The sequence below is a fragment of the Numida meleagris genome, chromosome 2, assembly GCF_002078875.1.
Source record: "Numida meleagris isolate 19003 breed g44 Domestic line chromosome 2, NumMel1.0, whole genome shotgun sequence".
NCBI lineage: Eukaryota > Metazoa > Chordata > Aves > Galliformes > Numididae > Numida > Numida meleagris.
In genome coordinates, this window is record NC_034410.1 from 62,491,683 (window position 1) to 62,509,248 (window position 17,566).

At 41.0% G+C, this 17,566-nt stretch overlaps 1 protein-coding gene across 1 annotated transcript; it reads left to right on the forward strand.

Annotated features, from left to right (window-relative positions):
• On the forward strand, positions 1,984-16,068 carry SSR1 (signal sequence receptor subunit 1). The gene is made up of 8 exons (XM_021387050.1): positions 1,984-2,177; positions 3,629-3,747; positions 5,142-5,229; positions 5,385-5,647; positions 6,144-6,220; positions 7,888-7,966; positions 8,759-8,852; positions 11,749-16,068. Exons 1-8 carry the CDS (start codon positions 2,099-2,101, stop codon positions 11,814-11,816), a joined length of 867 nt encoding a protein of 288 aa, XP_021242725.1. The 5' UTR covers positions 1,984-2,098; the 3' UTR covers positions 11,817-16,068.

Genomic DNA, 17,566 nt, shown 5'->3' on the forward strand with positions numbered 1-17,566 from the left:
AAATATGGAAGAGGCAGCCTAGTAGACTCTGGAACTCCTTACCACGCTAAATGCAAGTATTAATGAAGAAATAATATACTCTTTTTGACTATGTGCATACATATGATACATGTAGTGAAAGTGAAGGCTTACGTAGTAGCAGCTCTAGCCATAAATTTTAACTGAAAAGATTTTTTTTTTTCCTCGCTTGTACACAGCTATGGCCACATACAGAATTCACATGGACAGTAGGAAACGTTCCTTCCAGTCTGCTTAAGAGTTAGCATCCAGCATACATGATACCAAATAGCAACATAGCAGTAATGGCAATTACTGTCAACACTGCATTTTCTGTGTGTGTGTGAATACCCCAGCATAGTCTGTTCCCCCCCCATCCCCCCCCCCCCCCCCAAAAAAAAAAAAACAGCCAAACCAACAAAAACCCACAGCTTGATATAATTATTCACTTAGCCTTTTTATTTTTTCAGATTATGAAATGTTCATAGGGAGTAGATGATTTAGCACAGAAGAACTGTGGCCCAATAGGCCTTGTGGCACTGTTATGGTACTGCAGTCTGTATGAGACAGTGTTTCACTCAAACTGGTTGTAATACTACAATGAAACAGAAAAGACAGCAACAATAGCAGGGTAGCACAATCCTAGACAGCAGTAAACAAGAACAAGTCCAAATGCAGCAGCTGTAGATACAAAAAACAACCTGCTTACCTTTAGAAAGCCTCAGGTAAGGCAGAGATCAGAGCCAACCCTTAAATTAGTTCTGGGAAGGGGTCGATCCTGGCTCCACCCCTTCTGGTCACTCAGGTGCATTGCTTACACCTGAGCTCCCCTGGGTTGGCTCTGCCTTCCTACCAGGTGCTCAGTCACTGGTTCATGCCATGACTTAGCATTTCTGCTACGCTACTCAATGTTATTTTCACATGTTCTTTCAATTAACTCCTTTACCAGCTCCCACTACATATACACTTAGTGAGAGCACCATACAAGTTAATTAGTAACAGCAGGATCATTTAACCTGAATGGAAGAGAAGCACGTAATGTAAGTAGCCAATGCTTAAAAGATACAGAATGTTTCAAATTGGACTGTGCTAAATAGAACACCTCCCCTGGCCTGCTAGCATTTGCTCTTTATTTCCCCCAAGAAAAATATTTAGCTACTTTTCCAAAAAGATGTGATTGGTTAAGTCAGGCACGTTTAGCCAAAGATATGTTAAAACAGCTTACAGAACCCTGCAGAATGTAACATTCTGCTGCTGAGTGGGTATTTCTGACAGACATACTTTTATCTGTAGCAATGGACGTTCTCCAGTTTTCATAATCATACTTCAGCCGAGACCGAACATATCATTGTCAGCATGCTTAAAGTAAGACTAAGATAAAAAGCACCCAGAAAGGCAGCTTTTGTGGCTCTTGCTTTTAATTGCAGGTTCAAAATGGGTTTAATGAAAGTACAGCGGGAGATACTATCTACCACTGCCACCACAGAAAGCTGCACACACACGTATGACAAACTGAAATTACTACAAAACACTGAATGCAATTAAATGTTATTTATGTTTGATCGTGCCGACTTTACGCTGAGGGAGAAGAGGAAGTGCGGGGGCTGCTTTGCACCTTGGGATTTTCACTGCAATTTTTGACTGGGGAAGCGGGGAATCTGGGAAGGACTCCACACGCTTTACGTTTTCTTTAAGGAAAGACCTGCTTTCAAAGACACCACCCGTTGTGCTGGTGGTAAAGCACTAAATACTATCGAACCTAAAGCAAGTAGGACGGGAAAACCTCACACCGACGCCTCGCCACACGGCACTAGGGCTATGAGCGGGAGGTGTCGCGCATGCGCACGGGAGACCCAGCGAGCAGAGGCGGTGCCAGGAAGCGAGGCCCGCCGACCATCCGGCGCATGCGTACGGGCAGAGCCGCGCAGGCGCGCGGGCAGCAAGCAGAGGGGCGACGTGTGCTAAGCTCACGTGACCGTGCCGCTCCTCCCCGGCGGAGCCACGTCCGCTACGGCACGGGGCGGGGCGGACCCGGATGGAGGCGGCCGCCATTTAGAACGCCCGCAGCGCCAGGCGCGGGGCTGCCGGCCTGCCAGCCGCCATGAGGAACGCGCCGCGGCTGCTGCTGCTCGTCCTGCTCGTCTTTCCCGCCGCCCTGGTGCTCCGGGGTAGCGGCACAGGTGAGGGGGGTGAAGGGAACGGCTGCTGTTGGGGGGCGGTTGTGGCGACGCGCGGCCCTCCCGCTGCGGTGTCCTTCAGACCGCTGCCCGCCCCGTGGCTCGCTCTCGTTCTCCGTGTGACGGCTGCCGCGGGCTGGAGGCGGCCTCCTCACGGCGGGCTGCGGCGTGCGCGGCCGCTTCGGTCCTTCCCGCGCGGCGGAGCGCTCCTTTCCCGCTCGTGCCACATCATCAGTCCTCCTGGCATCCGCTGGGAACGCTGCGAGGTGGGGGGCCGGTAGGGTGGGCTCCGTGCGAAGGATGTTCGGAGCTTACCGTGCCACGTTCAGCCCTGAGGGTTTAAGTAAGCTACTACTTGCGCGCTTAAAGTCTTCGAAAAGTTCCGCAGGTAAAATCGCTGCGCTTAAATTTTGCACGCGGTCGAGCGGAGTCTGAGTATACCCCTAAGATGTCAGAGGAAGGCGACTTTAATTGCTTTTTTTCCAAACATTATCGGCAGTCCTGAAGCTCTTGGCTGTAAGTGTGCTGGTCAAGGGTTAGGGTTTACTCCACGTGAAAGTTGCTAAGTATTTGTTTAACATGTACTCAGAGCAGCGAGCTGTGCCAGGCTTGCGCAATTCCGTCATCCATTCATTTCTGCTCTTTCCTTTTTGGAAAAGCATTAGCTTCATCGAAAAAGAACCAACAAAACTCTGTAGTTTTCTGTGCGATAGAATTGTGAAGATTGGAAAAGACCTGTAAGATCATCTAGTTCAACCACCGTGCCCACTAACCACGTCCCTCAGTGCCACATCCACATGCGTCTTGAGTGCCTCTGGGGACAGTGACTCCACCACCTCCCTGGGCAGCCTGTGCCAGTGCATCGCCACACAATGAGAATAAGTTTTCCTAGTATTTGTAGAAGTCCTCTGCCTAACTAACGCATGCTCTAAATACAGATGGAAATCTGGCCTGTGGCTGCTACTGGATTCAGTCTTGTCTGCCCTGCTCAGTGTTTGAACGTATGAGACTCAGCACCACAAAAGTAGAGGAGGGATGAACTGCTTGACTGCGCTTATTTTGTTCTAGATCAGGCTTGTTTTCTGACTGGCAGTCCAGTTCTGTTGAGCACGTTAATATACTGGTATGTGAAGGAGATTAAGTTAAAACACTTAGATATGAAGGCTTAATGTAAATTTTTTATAACTACCTATGGAAGTGTAGTGTTCTGATACCAGCAGATGAAAAGGACAGTTAATCATTTACTAAGCTTGCCGGTCTTAAAAGGAATATAACTCCCAAAGTTACATTACTGATAATAGCGATTACTTTAGCTTTTTTACATTCATTATGATAAAAAACTGAAGTATTTTAATGGCTTTCAAGGCAACTTGGTTGCCTTCTGCATACTATATCAGTTTCTCTTGGTTAAGAAGGTACTGAAAAGCTTTTGTGCTTGCATCATGATTCTGTAGGTTCAGGTTTATTAGTTGCAGCTCAAGATGCTACAGAAGATGAGGAAGCTGTGGAAGATACTGTAGTTGAAGATGAAGATGATGAAGCTGAAGTTGAAGAAGATGAGCCTACAGACTTGGTAACTGTACATGAATGTTTTTTCATAAGTAGGGATTGGACCAAAAGTGCTTGAAGATTCATAGTTAAATTTAAGTGTATGTTTAATAGTACTGATATTTCTAAGTGGTTGATTCAGAGTCTCCTGTTAAACTTCCATGCTGCTTGAAGCTTCAGAACGTGTCTTTTCCTAAATTACCAGTGGGGAAGACATCACATGGGGGACAGCCAGGTTCCTGCTACCAGAACTGCAGTTTGTGAAAAGACCTCCAAATGAGATAAGGGGCTTATGTGAGAACCTGGTTAAATTTTAAATTGCTAGCGTAAAAGAAAAAAGTTTGGGGCATGATTAGGAGGGAGAAGACCTGCCTAGTACAAATGAAGATCCAGTAACTGTTCTGTGATTCTATTAGTCTTACTGCTGTTTGTGAGCTTATGGTTGACCAGCTTTGCTAAGTGCTGGAGGACGTACCAGGTATTGTGTACTGGTAGAATTCATTAAGTAACCTTACAAATGTAACTTTAAAAAATAATTTATAACTAAGCAAGGTACAAAACAGTATACTTTTTTGGCACTTTGCTTTATATGTCACTGAAACTAGGTAGTTTCGCTTAGCACCTTGAGCCCAGCATCTTGACTTCAATTCTGGTTCATGGCTTCCCAACCAAATGGTGCATGCACAACTGATCCTGTAGGCTAGACACTGCTTCACTTAGTTGTTTTAGCTGTGAAACCAAACAATACAGCAACTCCAAATCAGTTGGTTCAGCAGACAGTTCAAAATGGAAACAGTCTTGTTTTCATTTGATTAAGAAGATGGTGACTCCTTGATCCCCTGTTCTGGAAATATGCCCTTAAGGGTTGTAATTGCCAAATTAAAAAGTCATCACAAAGGTGAGCTTGCACAAGTGAATACATAAACTCTCTTTGCTCCAAAAATCTGTTTCCAGAGAAACATATACTTCTTAAAATACTTCTTAAAGTTGAATACAGGCCATCTGTAGTGAAAATAATGGTCGCTTGCCTAATGGTTATCCATGAGTTCTAAGTGGAAATAGCTTAGTGAGGTGAACAATTAATACTTAGATGCTACTCTTTTCCATCCTCCCTTGAACATAAACCTTACTCTTGCTTTCTGGTAAGAACGCTTTCAGTACAGCCAAGTGCAGCTGAATTTAGTCACTGTGCCAATTGGAGAAGGATAAATGCTAAAAGTAAATTAGAGAAGGATAAATGCAGATCAAATCTAGAAGGAGGACTTAATGCTAATTCTGCAGTGGCAGGAATTGGTACTAACGCTTGTCATTGTATGGTTTGACACACTGATATTTAACATTTGAGATTCTCATAAAACAAGCACAGTCTTTGCCTTCACTGTTCACTATAGGATTTTTCAAAAAAGTCTCTTGTCTTAGACAGAAGAAAAAGAGGAAGAAGACTTGTCAGGAGAACCCAAAGCCTCACCTAGCGCTGATACAACAATATTATTTGTCAAAGGTGAAGGTAAGAGTCCTGTGGCAATCTGCCATTTTCTTTACTGTGCTTAGAGTTTATCAATTAAAACAGTGAAGCTCTTAAAATAAATGGGGTCTGACTCTAGAAACAGGAACGTTGTATGCTGTATGAGGGCTTTTAATAGTTAAATATTCTCATTCCAGATTTTCCAGCAAACAACATTGTAAAATTCCTGGTAGGCTTCACCAATAAGGGTACAGAAGACTTCATTGTTGAGTCTCTCGATGCTTCGTTCCGGTACCCCCAGGATTACCAGTTCTATATCCAGAACTTCACAGCTCTCCCCCTGAATACAGTAGTTCCGCCGCAGAGACAAGCTACATTTGAGTACTCTTTCATCCCTGCTGAACCTATGGGTGGCCGTCCCTTTGGATTAGTTATCAATCTCAACTACAGAGATGCAAGTGTAAGCGTCATATTATGACTCATTTCAGTGTTTTTAGTTGATGTGGAAACATCAGGAAGGAACTGCTTAGTCAAGTTATTATTTCTTCAGAACAGTGAAAGCTTTCGAAGTCTTTAAGCATGTCAGTAGATGCATGGGCATGCTGTCTGCGTACTATATATGTACATGTCTGCACTATATATGTACATTTTATGCTGCTTATGTTACAGTTATATTAGCAACGGAAGCTAAAATGCTTTTGCATTGTGTAGTAGAGGGCTATTCTCATTTAAAAAAAAAAAAAGCTTTCAGGGAAACTTACATTTCACTTTGTTCTTCAGATTAGGCTTTGTTAACAAACAGCCTGAATCCCATCTGCGAACTTGACTTTGTGAGCAAATAAATGAACAGTACAGGATTAGCTGCTGCTTAGAGTTTTCCCAAGAACATGGGAAGAGATGGAAGCTGTGTATGTGTTGAGAAAAATAATTTAAAATGTGGAAACTTTTTTTAATAGGGTAATATGTTTCAAGATGCTGTCTTCAATCAGACGGTTACGATTATTGAAAAAGAAGATGGACTGGATGGAGAAACGTAAGGAGACAGAAGATTAACTTTTATTTAGTGTACTAGGAGAACGGGTTACTGATGAAGAGGCGGTGAAAATAGTTCTCATTATCTTTGATTTATTGAATGTTAAGTCTGATCTGGATTGCTGATGGTGTAGAAAGCATTTGACTGTTGTAGTGTTGACTGAAAATATGAGCTTTTTCCCCCAAATTAAGATGTCTGTTAGTACCAGGGATCTCCAGCATTTTTTATTATGTCAGTGGGCACATTATGCGACTGCTTTGCTCAGAGGACTTCAGTCTGGACTAAGTCATAGTGTTACATAGTTGCATAGCAATTCAAAGCCCTTAAAGCTTTTGTAATGCTGCTGTGCCATTTTCCTGAGTAAAAGATGCAGAGGGTTCATAGGATTGGGCTGTGTGTTCTGTGGAGTTTGGAACAAATGGCTTCTGGAACACTCCAGTATAATTCAAGATTCTGTAAAGTAAAAGATGTCTTGAGTAGGAAATAGAGGAACTTGAGCTCATTCTTTGTTGCACTTCCTCTTTTCATAGCAGGCTGCTTTCAGGAGTGCTTTTTCTTAAAGACCAGCTGGGCTGGATCATACCTTATATTTTTGCAAGCATACGCTATGCCTTTGTGCTTTTAAATATTCTAACAAAGGAGGGAGATGTTAAAAACATGCGAGTTTAAAGATGGTCTTCAGAAATCCTTGAAGACAACACTGAATACTTGAATTGTCCTGCCACAGGTGTAGAGATTGCCTGCTAAGCAGACTTTTCTTTTAAAACTCAACCCAAAGTAGCTGTTGTCTGAAACCATACTTGCCAAAGAGCGGCATCAGTGAACAAGTAGTTGGTCACATAAAAGTGTGATGCTCTGGTACTAAAGGAACTCAAAAGAATTCAGATCATTAGAACCAGTATTAGTTCATGTCTTTAGAAGGGATAATTAACATAAAACAAATGTTAAGTTTCTTGTGGAGTTAAACTACTGACCTTATTTTCTGTTATAAATCTAAGTTAAAATGTTCAACTTGGAATAGATTATATATCTAAAGTCCTGCCTGCTCCCCAGATTAATTTTAGTTTAATATTTAACCTCCTGCAAATTATCAACAAGTATTTTGGATAGGATTCTTCAAAACCAACCAAAATGCATGGATTAAAAAAATTGTCATTAGCACCAGTGGAATTTGAACACTGGAACACAATGCAAGATAGTCTAAGAAAGGCATCTCAAAACTCTGCAAGCGAGTGTCCTAGCAGTAATTGTTTCATAGTTGCATAATTAAAACCGTGTAAGATTTTAGATGCTTTTCCAAGTGGTTGAAGCAGTCAAAAACTAAACATCTGTGTCCCAACATCTTGAACCATGGTGTTCTGAAAGAGTTATTGCAGGTGCTAAATTTCAGTGATTGCATATGTGGTTTCCCAGCTTGTATAGCATTCTTCAAATGTTCTGTTGTTCAGAATTAAAGTTAGGATTGGTTTCTGAAATCGAAGTCAGAATAGTTTCTTATTTGTTAACGCCTACGTTTCAGGTTCATTTTTACTCCCTACACCTACAAAAGGGCTTGGGAAAGATCAAATGGGCACATGGCCAAAGCTAGCGCTAGTTTCTGTCTCTGCTTAGACATTTTCTAAAATGCTTAAGATGTTCAGTTAATGACTTCTAAATTTTTTTTAAAGGATCTTCATGTACATGTTCCTTGCTGGACTTGGTCTACTTGTTATTGTTGGCCTACATCAGTTACTAGAATCTAGGAAGGTAAGTAGTGTATTTTGTCTGTGTAGTTAGTAACACAAGGCCTTACTGTACAGGGAGGAGGGAGAAGTAGTAGTTGCTTCTAGAGTTCAGTGGTGCAGGTAGAACTTTAGAAGATGTGCTTTGAGAACTAAGATTGTAACGGCTACTGGCAGAAGTATAGAAGCTTTAAAATAAGAACTGGAGACTTAGTAGGTTTGTTGCCTGGTGTTCTTTATGACTGATCCTTACCAGAAGACTGGAGTGGCTGAGTGAAAGGCTTTGTTACTTTCAAGTCTCTGGATGTGTGCAGCTGCTGATTCAAACCTTGCTAGGTAGGCTTCCCCTTGCTGTCTGTCTGTGTCTGTTGTGATAAATGAGTTCTAACTTTAGGGAGAATGCATTAAGGACTGGACTGCCAGTTCTAAGCTTCCCATGGAATTACTGTTATTCTTCAGACTCTGTTTTGCGGTGTTGCATAGAAGAATACTGCGCCAATCTAAGAAAGCGTAACAGTCATCCAGCTTGGGTTATTATCAGCTATTTTTTCATAACAAGTCTAATGAACTTGTCTAGGCATGCATAAAATTACAATATCTGTGTGTAGAATAACTACTGTGAGACCTTAGGAGTGTTAACACCAAACCTAGGCGAATAAATTGCTAAAAGGGTAAGTCAATAAATGTTGCTGTCTTTACCCAAAGTTTGTCTCTTTGAAACAATTGCGGTTTATTTCTCAAAGAACTATTGATTATTTGTAATATTTGTGCTGTCAGAACATTGTGGAAGGCAAAAACCTGTTTCTTGACTTTTCAGAGAAAAAGACCGGTACAGAAAGTTGAGATGGGAACATCAAATCAGAATGATGTTGACATGAGCTGGATTCCCCAGGAAACTTTAAATCAAATAAGTAAGTAGTCTGTGCCACAAAATTAATCACTCAAATAGTTTCACTTAACAAGTAGCTGATATTGATTTCCCAGAGCACACATATATATGTTTTTAGGAATAGGGAATTGTCTGAAGCACTGGGCTTAATGATTGCATTGTTAACAGCCTGTTCCTATACAGAACAAACTTGTCTGGTTGATAACAGTAATGGCAACTGGTGGTTGTTTTTGCACTTTGTAGCTCTTTTTCAGCAGTATAACATCTCTACCCAAAACCTGGATCGCAGAAGAGGTTTTAATAGCAAAATACTGAGAGCTTCTGTAAGTTGGTTGGAAGCTTCCCTATAGACTGAAGTTCTAAATAAGCATTGCAAGTGTGTATTCACCAGAGACAAGTTAAACTTGGGATTTGTGTTCTTCATGTCCAAAATGACTGAATTTTTACTCTGAAATGCCAAAAGCAAAGCTAGTATGCGGTTTCTTTAAAATGTGTCTGAATTTTTTCTAACTTCTCTTGCTGTCTCTTCTGTTTTTGCTTTCCCATGGCTTCAGTGCAGAGTAGAAGAGGTGAGGCAAACCCTTGGTGATAGAGTGGAAGCTCTAAATGTATTGTCCGTGTGTTAATTAGGCATGGATAGAAACCTGTTTTCCTGCATGCAATGACTGGTGACGTAACATGAGCAGTAAAAGATTACAGAGCAGATGCACACAACAATCCAAACATTATATATGCATTTAAGTTTATATTTTTTCAGATATAAATACGATACGTATATATAATATCTTTGGTTATATTGTGGTGGTGTAGTTTTGTTAAAATATTGCTGAACAGTAGAGCAAAATATTGCTCAACAGTTGCCAGACCCTCTTACCTATAATGTAGTGTTCTGCCTTGGTGTAGTGTCAAGCTGTTGTTGAAGTGGTGGAGGACTAGTCATGTCTGATGGTTGAGTGCATCTTGTTTCAGGGAGAAACAAGCCTCAGTTTGGATTATAATAGCTTCATGGGCAGATTCTTCTTCCTGGGTCTTCCTTAATCCGGATAAACTCCTATCACTAGTAGTAGGCTATTGTTGGCTGGTCTCAGTTGAGTTAGCCTCATTTCAAACAAAGCACATTCTAAACCAAAGCAGCTTTTTCCTGTGCAGCAACTACCTTCATTTGACAAATACTCCAGTTTTGATTAAATAAGCATTTTTGAGTGTTCTTATTCTGACAGTTTTATTCAGTACAGAAGGCCTTTGGGCCCTAGACCTTGCGCCCAAGTTGGGACAGGTCATTATGAATTAAGCTTTTATTATTTCTATCCCTTTTTAACTGTACTAATGTTACACAAATATGAAGACTTGTTTTACATCTGAACATGTCAATTTTCTTGTACGCTCCACATGAGACAGTGGAATGACAGTATAAAAATCTAGGCACAGAAATTTGAAAAGTCTCAATGTAGTAAGGAACACAAGCTCTGAATGGTAAACCTCTCTGAAGAGCAAGCTGTCTTTAAATAGCTTCAAATCTTGTCAGTGTTTGAGTTCTACCCTCATCCCCTTTTAAGCTTAAGTAGATTCATCTCTCAGTACCTGAAGGCTAGGGAAAATGAGGCTTAAGTTTTTTTTTAATTGTGATTGTCTTTAATTCCTAGTTAGGTTAAATTACTACTCTGCACTAGAATACTTTTGAAAAACATGGCCTTTGGGATCTTCAGAGGTTCATGCCTCTTCTGTTGAAGATGCATCAGAGTGTACTAATTGCTTGTAATAGCATGACAGGTGCTTGTTGTTTGCCCATACTCCGAAAAGTGAGATACTGGAAGCAGGTCTTGTTAAGAAAAGTGCATTTGTAAGCAAATGCTCAGCAATCACCTCACCACTTTCTTCATACAGAGTATGAATAACAATGCAGGAGTTGAAGGTACTACCTATGTAAGGACCATCACTGTGGAAGGACAATAGTAAACCTGTGCTAAGTTGAAATGAAAAGAACAGGCATCTGGTGCCCTGTGCTCATGCAGTTAAATCAGGGTGGCTTTCCCACATGGGATGGCTGATTACAAAGTGACATCCACATAATTAAATGTGGATGACTTCTGCACAGGTGTGATTTTTCACAGCTGAAACACTTCTGTTAATCTGTATGAATACAGAATCATAGAATTAGCTAGGTTGGAAAAGACCTACAAGATCATCTAGTCCAACCATCCACCTGCCACCAATAACCCCACTAGACCATGTCTCCCAACGCTATATCTAAATGTTTCTTGAACACCTCCAGGGATGGTGACTCCACCACCTCCCTGGGCAGCCCATTCCAGCACCTGACCACTCTTTCAGAAAAGTAGTATTTCCTACTGTCCAGCCTAAATCTCCCCTGGCTCAACTTGAGGCCATTCCCCCTCGTCCTGTCACTAGTTACAAGAGACAAGAGGCTGACCTCCAGCTCACTGCAACCTCTCTTCAAGTAGTTATAGAAATACAGTATTATAGTTATATCAAATATAGTATATAGAAATATTTAATGTAAGACAAAGCTGTATAAAGGGTGGGCCTACCACATTCTTCAGGCTGGTAAGCTAAAACAGTAGTGATAAATCATTAACTCTGAAAGTATAATTATTGAGCATGAAGCTTTTTTTTATTCCTAAAACAGCAGAGCATGCAGATTCATCAGGAGAGTGTGTGTTTTTTTGGTTTAGTTACTGATGGTTTAGTAACAACTCACTCTAGAATTGCATGTTAACAGGAATTTCTTTGTTACTATCTAGGATGCAAATAGTTTGTAGAGTTCTCTGCTTTTTTAAAAGCACTGAGATGCTTGAGCTGGCTTCTTTCACGATGCATCGTGCTAGAAAGGCAGTGTCATCTAACAACTAACATGAAGTAGGTGAGACAACTAATGCATCTGCCTTTTCTTCTTCCAGATAAAGCTTCACCAAGGAGGTTGCCCCGCAAGAGGGCACAGAAGAGATCAGTGGGCTCTGATGAGTAAATGTTAACTAGTGCAACAGTTGAACCTTTACTAATCCTGCCTGTTGGGTTTTTTGGATTGGAGGAGTGCAGAGTCCGTATCGGCATAAGGAAAATACTGCTAAACATTTGGACTGAACAGTTTAACTGAATGGTGTTAATATTACTGAAAATGCACTTCTCTTTATTTGTTAAATAATTGTTGGGGGGAGCCATTAAGATTTGTGCCTGCGTGTGTAAGCAGTTGGTCTTAACAGAACCGTGTTACCTGAAATGTGCCTTTAGAGTTCTTTTAAATGCTGGCTTGTCATCTGTATACTTGGAAGGATTTTTTCCCCTCCCCATAATCTGAATGTCTGGTGACTTAATTAGTCTTGATTGTATTCTGTCTGTTTCAGAATCTGTATACGTTTTTCTTCTCAGTAACTTTGTTCTCTATTGCACACACAAACTCAAGTTTGTGTGTCCAGTCCTGTTCCAGGCACTCGTCATCTGGATTTCTGCATAGTTAGTATTCTAAAGGCACAATTGGGTATAGCTGCTTGTAGTGGTAGATATTTTGCTGCTGTTTTGACCTGGGCATGCAGTGACCTAAAAATCTGAACTTTGCTGCATAGATGTTAGGACAACTCTTACACAGCAGCAGAACTTGTGAAGCATGGAATTTGTGTGCTGAATTGGTATTACTACATAAATTTTTTTTATACCCAACTTGTTAATCGGTTATTGAGTCATTCCAACAGTTTAGGTGTTCTCAGTATAGTGATACCTCTGCAGTGTTTACCCAAGAAACTTTGAATTAGCCAGAACAAGTTTCCAGTACGTTCTTGGTACTCTCGCAAAGATTCGAATGCTGCCTGTATCAAAACACATGGAATTTTCTTCAAGCTTTCTGTGGGGAGAGGACTTTGGATGTATTCCGTGCACTTGAAACTGAATATGAAGAGCTCTTGGCTTCAAGTAATCTTTTAAAATGACATATTGTTTAATTCAACCTTTACAGTTTTTAAACCTCTAACCTACGAGTTGTCAGTAGATTGGTTCAAGTTAAGCTTTTATCATTGTGGCTTTCCCATTAGAAACCAAGAAGTATTTCCATTAACTACATGTTACTTCAGTACTTCAACAGAAAAGTTGTATGTAGTCAAAATGGGATTTTTCTGTGGTAGGTGCAACTTACACAGTTAGCGGGAACGTAGGTGTTGATCTGCACCCATTGCATTCAGGACTTGTAACCTTGAGGGGGGGGAAGAAAGCAGATCAAGCACAGTCAGTTTGCTAGTTGAGAAGGCTGGAATTGTTTCCATCTCATCTGCAGTTCTTTGTGTCTGAAGGTTATCTGGGAGCTTGTTCCTTTCAGGAAAAGGTACTGACTTGAGGGTCAGGAAGGGGAAGAAATCACACGTGCAGAAGTACTTTTGGATCTGTACTTGTTCTGCAGGGGCTGAGCTTCTAAGCCAACAAGAGCCAAGCAGTACTTAGAAATCATGTAATATGTTGGAGGCATCTAAGCTCTGAAGCCACCTGTACTGATGTATTGACACTGTCTTACTACACAGAATACCAGAATGAATTGCAGAGATGTTCTTGACTCACCTCTGCATGGGAAATAGAACGGGAAGAACAACTCCCAGTCATGCTTTCATCAACTTCATGGTATGCCAGTCCAAGCAGAATTGTTTTAATAGGAAGATTGCTGAATGATCCTGTAGATCATTTGGCAAACGGAGTAACTTTGTAACAGCTGACTACTCAAACTGTGTGCAACAACTTTGCCTGTAGTGATGCCTCTGTGGTAGGTCTACCAGACTGTATTCAGTCTTGCATTGGTTCAGCAAAATGTTCAGGTAATAAATGGTTTGTATGGTGAAATCCCTAGTTGTTGTAGGGGCTGTTATACTCAGTTTTACCTCTTGTTCCTTTTTGTGGATTATGCATCTCAGCTGAAATCAAGGTGGGTTTTCTGGTTCTTCCTCCACCTTCTGGGAATAGGTAACCTTTAACTGCCTTCAACTTTTCACAAGATTTCAAGATCAGAAGCTCCTTGAAAATAACTTGATAAAAGCTGCTCTAGATAAAGTGGGACTCCAAGAGAAAGAGCAAAGGGTTGGAAGACAGGACAGCAACTTCTGATATCCTGGTTCTGTTTCATCAGTAAGGGCTAAACTCTCTGAGGGAGTCGTGGAGCAGGTTAGTCCTTCAAAATCTTGCACTGACCAGAACTTAAGTTGAAATACGACTGCAGCACTGTGCAAATAAATGGCCCAGCGCTTAGATTAGAAAGAAGAATTTTAAGGTTTCAGCTTTCCTCTCTGCACTTGGTAGTTAACATCCAAACACTTAAGTTCTGAGCATGAAAGAGAAAGCAGTTTAGCATCTTGCATAGGAGCTAGCAGTTGGGAAGTGAAATTGTAACAAGACTGTCTGATCATAGGACTTAGCATTGACCTTGGATGGTTGGTAGTAACTTTTCTATCTGGAAGCTGTTAGTTCATATGAACAGTGGCTAGCGATCTGATATTGTTCATGATAAATGAAGCAGCAGTTAAAGCTCTGTTTGCTTGCTGTAACTGAAGCTTAGCAGTGTCATTGTAGAGCGGTGGCAACTGAACTTTGCCATCTCTTGGATCTTTCTAGTAAGTCAGTCTACTACTCTCAGCTTTTACAAGTGAGAGAAAATGTTTGTTGCATTGTGGTTGGTAGCATAGCAATTTTCATTTAGATACTTGATTTTTCTGCTCAATTTTGAAACATAATATCTTAACCACAGGTATTAATACAGTTACATAATAATACCAGTACATAGCTGAGTAGGGCATAGTTTCATTCACTCCACCATGGAGTCAGTAGCAATTTTGCTTGTGTCTGTACTGCCCCTTCACTTGTGGTGGCACAAGTACTTGTATAACCCAACATGCTCTCTCAGCAGCTGAGTTCCTTGCCAGGTTGTTGTACTGTCATGCACCTGCTCATGTGAGGTTATGGGGAGTAAGAGCTGTGAAAGATGCGGATTTCTTACTGGGAATAGATGCTTTTAGACTACAGAAGAAATTATGGCCCTAGTGTGAAACACCACTATTAATTCATTTCTCCTGATTCATAAACTAATTAGAAAAATTGTGAAGGTTTCACAAGGCTGCCTGTGGGGGTGGAAAAAACACTGCATTAAGTTTCATGTCTGCATTAATAACAAAGCATTAATTTAGCTACATCTGAATTGTATTTGATATCTGTAGTCTTTATACTGTCTTTGTGAAAAGTTTTTCCCAATATTCATCTGAGAAAGATGAGTGGCAGCTGACATACTAAAGAATTAAGCTGTATCTTATTTATGTACAAAATAGTTCAATTGTAGGCTGTGGAGTTGAGTGAAACATGGTACTGATGGCCCTACTTCAGCTTATTTGGAAACAGGTGGGCTGAACACCTGAGTTCAGGTCAGCTGAGTGTCTTGGAATGGATGCATCTAAAGCATCATTCGCTGTTGTTATTCCTGGTATGTGTGGTGCTAAACAATACTGCATTTGAAAGCTCTGAATTCAGGGAAGTAATGGGAAAGTCAAATTAGTGTAGGCTGGTTGTCATGTTTCTCAGTGTGCCTGGTGTGCTAGGCAGCACTCGAGTCTGCTCTTTCTTCTCCAAAGGAAAGACAGCACCTACCTCATAGGAGTGACCAAGGGCTGTTTCAGGAGTGTTTTCAAGCTACTTGAGACCTGCACAACATGTTTCCATAAAGCTAGTAAGACATAGCACTGATGTAGTGTGATGGCAACTATACAGATTCATGTTCTATCAGTTTCTTTCCCCCACTGGAAAGAGCTGAGCAGCCTCAGTAAGACTTCTCTTTAAAATGCAGAGGAATTGCAATTAACTTACAGGGGAGAGTGAAACCAGAATGAACGCGTGCTCGTCCAGTTTCTGCAGGAGCTGAAAGGTGGGCTTAAGTTCTCCTCTCACACTTTTCCATGTAACTTTAAGTTTTCCCAGGGATTTTTTTAATCAAAGTGATACAGATGATTGTTCTTGTACATACAATCAACAGTTAAGAGTTTAAGAATGACTGATTGTTTTGGGTGATTAAGTTCAGATGATGTATTGCAACTGAATTGTTAAGTTAACCAGCAGGTGATGTTTTCATTTATAAGTGAGATCAGATCTCTTAAAGTGGCTGCAGGTATTTTGTAAACTTGAAGTTTTCATAGCATCTTGTAGCTGTGTTTTCTTTTTTTTTTTTAAATAAAGCATGAGTATGGCACCAAAAAGCCTGAGTGGTATGTGGGTGCTCTCTTCCTTGATAAGCAATGGCTTGTAGCAAATGCTCGCAAAGAATGAAAGTAAGCTGTACTTCAGAAGCCATTTTGCAAATCCATTTGGAAGAAGAATAGCAAGGAAGTATTTTGTGGCATTCTGAAAAACAGATATTAGAATTAAGATACCTTCTGAAGAAGAATAAGGGAGGGCCCTGAGAAAAATCATTCTTTAATCAGTTAGAAACTGAGCCCTAGTGCTGCATTCCCATGTGAAATAACCTGTAGGCAGTGGGGAGAGGATCTGTTCAGGTGATTAAAGGTGGCTGAAGCACAAGGTGGTAACAAGGCCAAATCCCTGTAGCTGTAAGATGCATGTCATCATCTAAGCAAACAGCATTGCAGGCAGCGGTACTGAAAAATACCAGTTCAGGGAGGCGTACTGCCTCTAAGCAGAGGATGAGGTAAGACTTCCTGGAAAAGGGCAAACTAACTCATAAGCAAGGTAAGTTCGATTAATCCAATACTTTATTACATCTTCTGTGTAGGTGTAGATTCTCACTACTGCTGTGACAAAGCAGTCAGTATTGAAAGCTGTTTTCTCTCTCATCCTTCACTTGATTACTTTGCTAGCTGCAAATAACTTAGACCCTGTTATCTTTCACTTCAGTGCTATTTCTTGAACTGTTGTGAGGTGCTGGATAGCTGTATTAATGCAGGTTGCTATAGCAGAAGGCAGTGTCATTCATTTACTGCACAGCTAAGGTCTCTGGTCCCTATGGGGTAAGATGCTGTGAACCCCTGGCTTCCTACAGAGTAAAGAATGAATGGATGTAAACTGATAGTCAAAGGGCAATTGCAAAGCAAGCTTTTTCTTTCTTGAAGCAATGTAGTTCACTGGTTGAATCACTTTCAGTGTGTATTTGTTGGTCTATCTTTATGCCTAGATACAAGTAATGGCTTCTGCACTTGACTCCACTTCTAAGATGCAGTAGCCACCACTTCTAAAAACAGCACTGAAGCTCTCCTGCTTTGTTTCTCACCTACTGTTAGGGCAGAGGCTGACTTTTTACCCCCAAAGGTTAGAACTGCAGAAGAATAACTTGGCTTATGCTTGGCAGAGAAGGAACCTTGTACAAAGTAGTACAGATGTTTTTCCAATAGCCCTGATTCGAAATAAACCTGCTTCCTCTTGTGTCCAGCTGCCTCTAATGCTACCACTTCTATTTTGTCCTAAATGAGTTCATGAATCAGAAAAGCAGTTCTAAGAGAAACAAAGGATAGTGAGACTCCATGTTTGTGAACTACATCTGCGGACAAGTCAGTTAGCCACTTCCAAGTTCTCCCTTTGACTGACTTTTACATTCTCTGGCAGTCAGAAGTAACTAACTCCCAAAGCTGAAGTCTGTCTTACTTTTCTCTAACAAGATCTAGATTAAAGAAATCTCACGTTGGTATCTTTTTTTCCCCTTTACTGGTCATGCAATTTCAGTAGGCTGTCCTCTTTCCCTTCATGTTTCTTGTC

Bases quoted from the DNA above. Each gene is read 5' to 3' on its own strand.
- SSR1 (XM_021387050.1), top strand. From the start codon at position 2,099: ATGAGGAACGCGCCGCGGCTGCTGCTGCTCGTCCTGCTCGTCTTTCCC. The intron at 2,178-3,628 runs GTGAGGGGGGTG...ATGATTCTGTAG, and splicing joins GCTCCGGGGTAGCGGCACAG to GTTCAGGTTTATTAGTTGCA. The intron at 5,230-5,384 runs GTAAGAGTCCTG...TTCTCATTCCAG, and splicing joins ATTATTTGTCAAAGGTGAAG to ATTTTCCAGCAAACAACATT.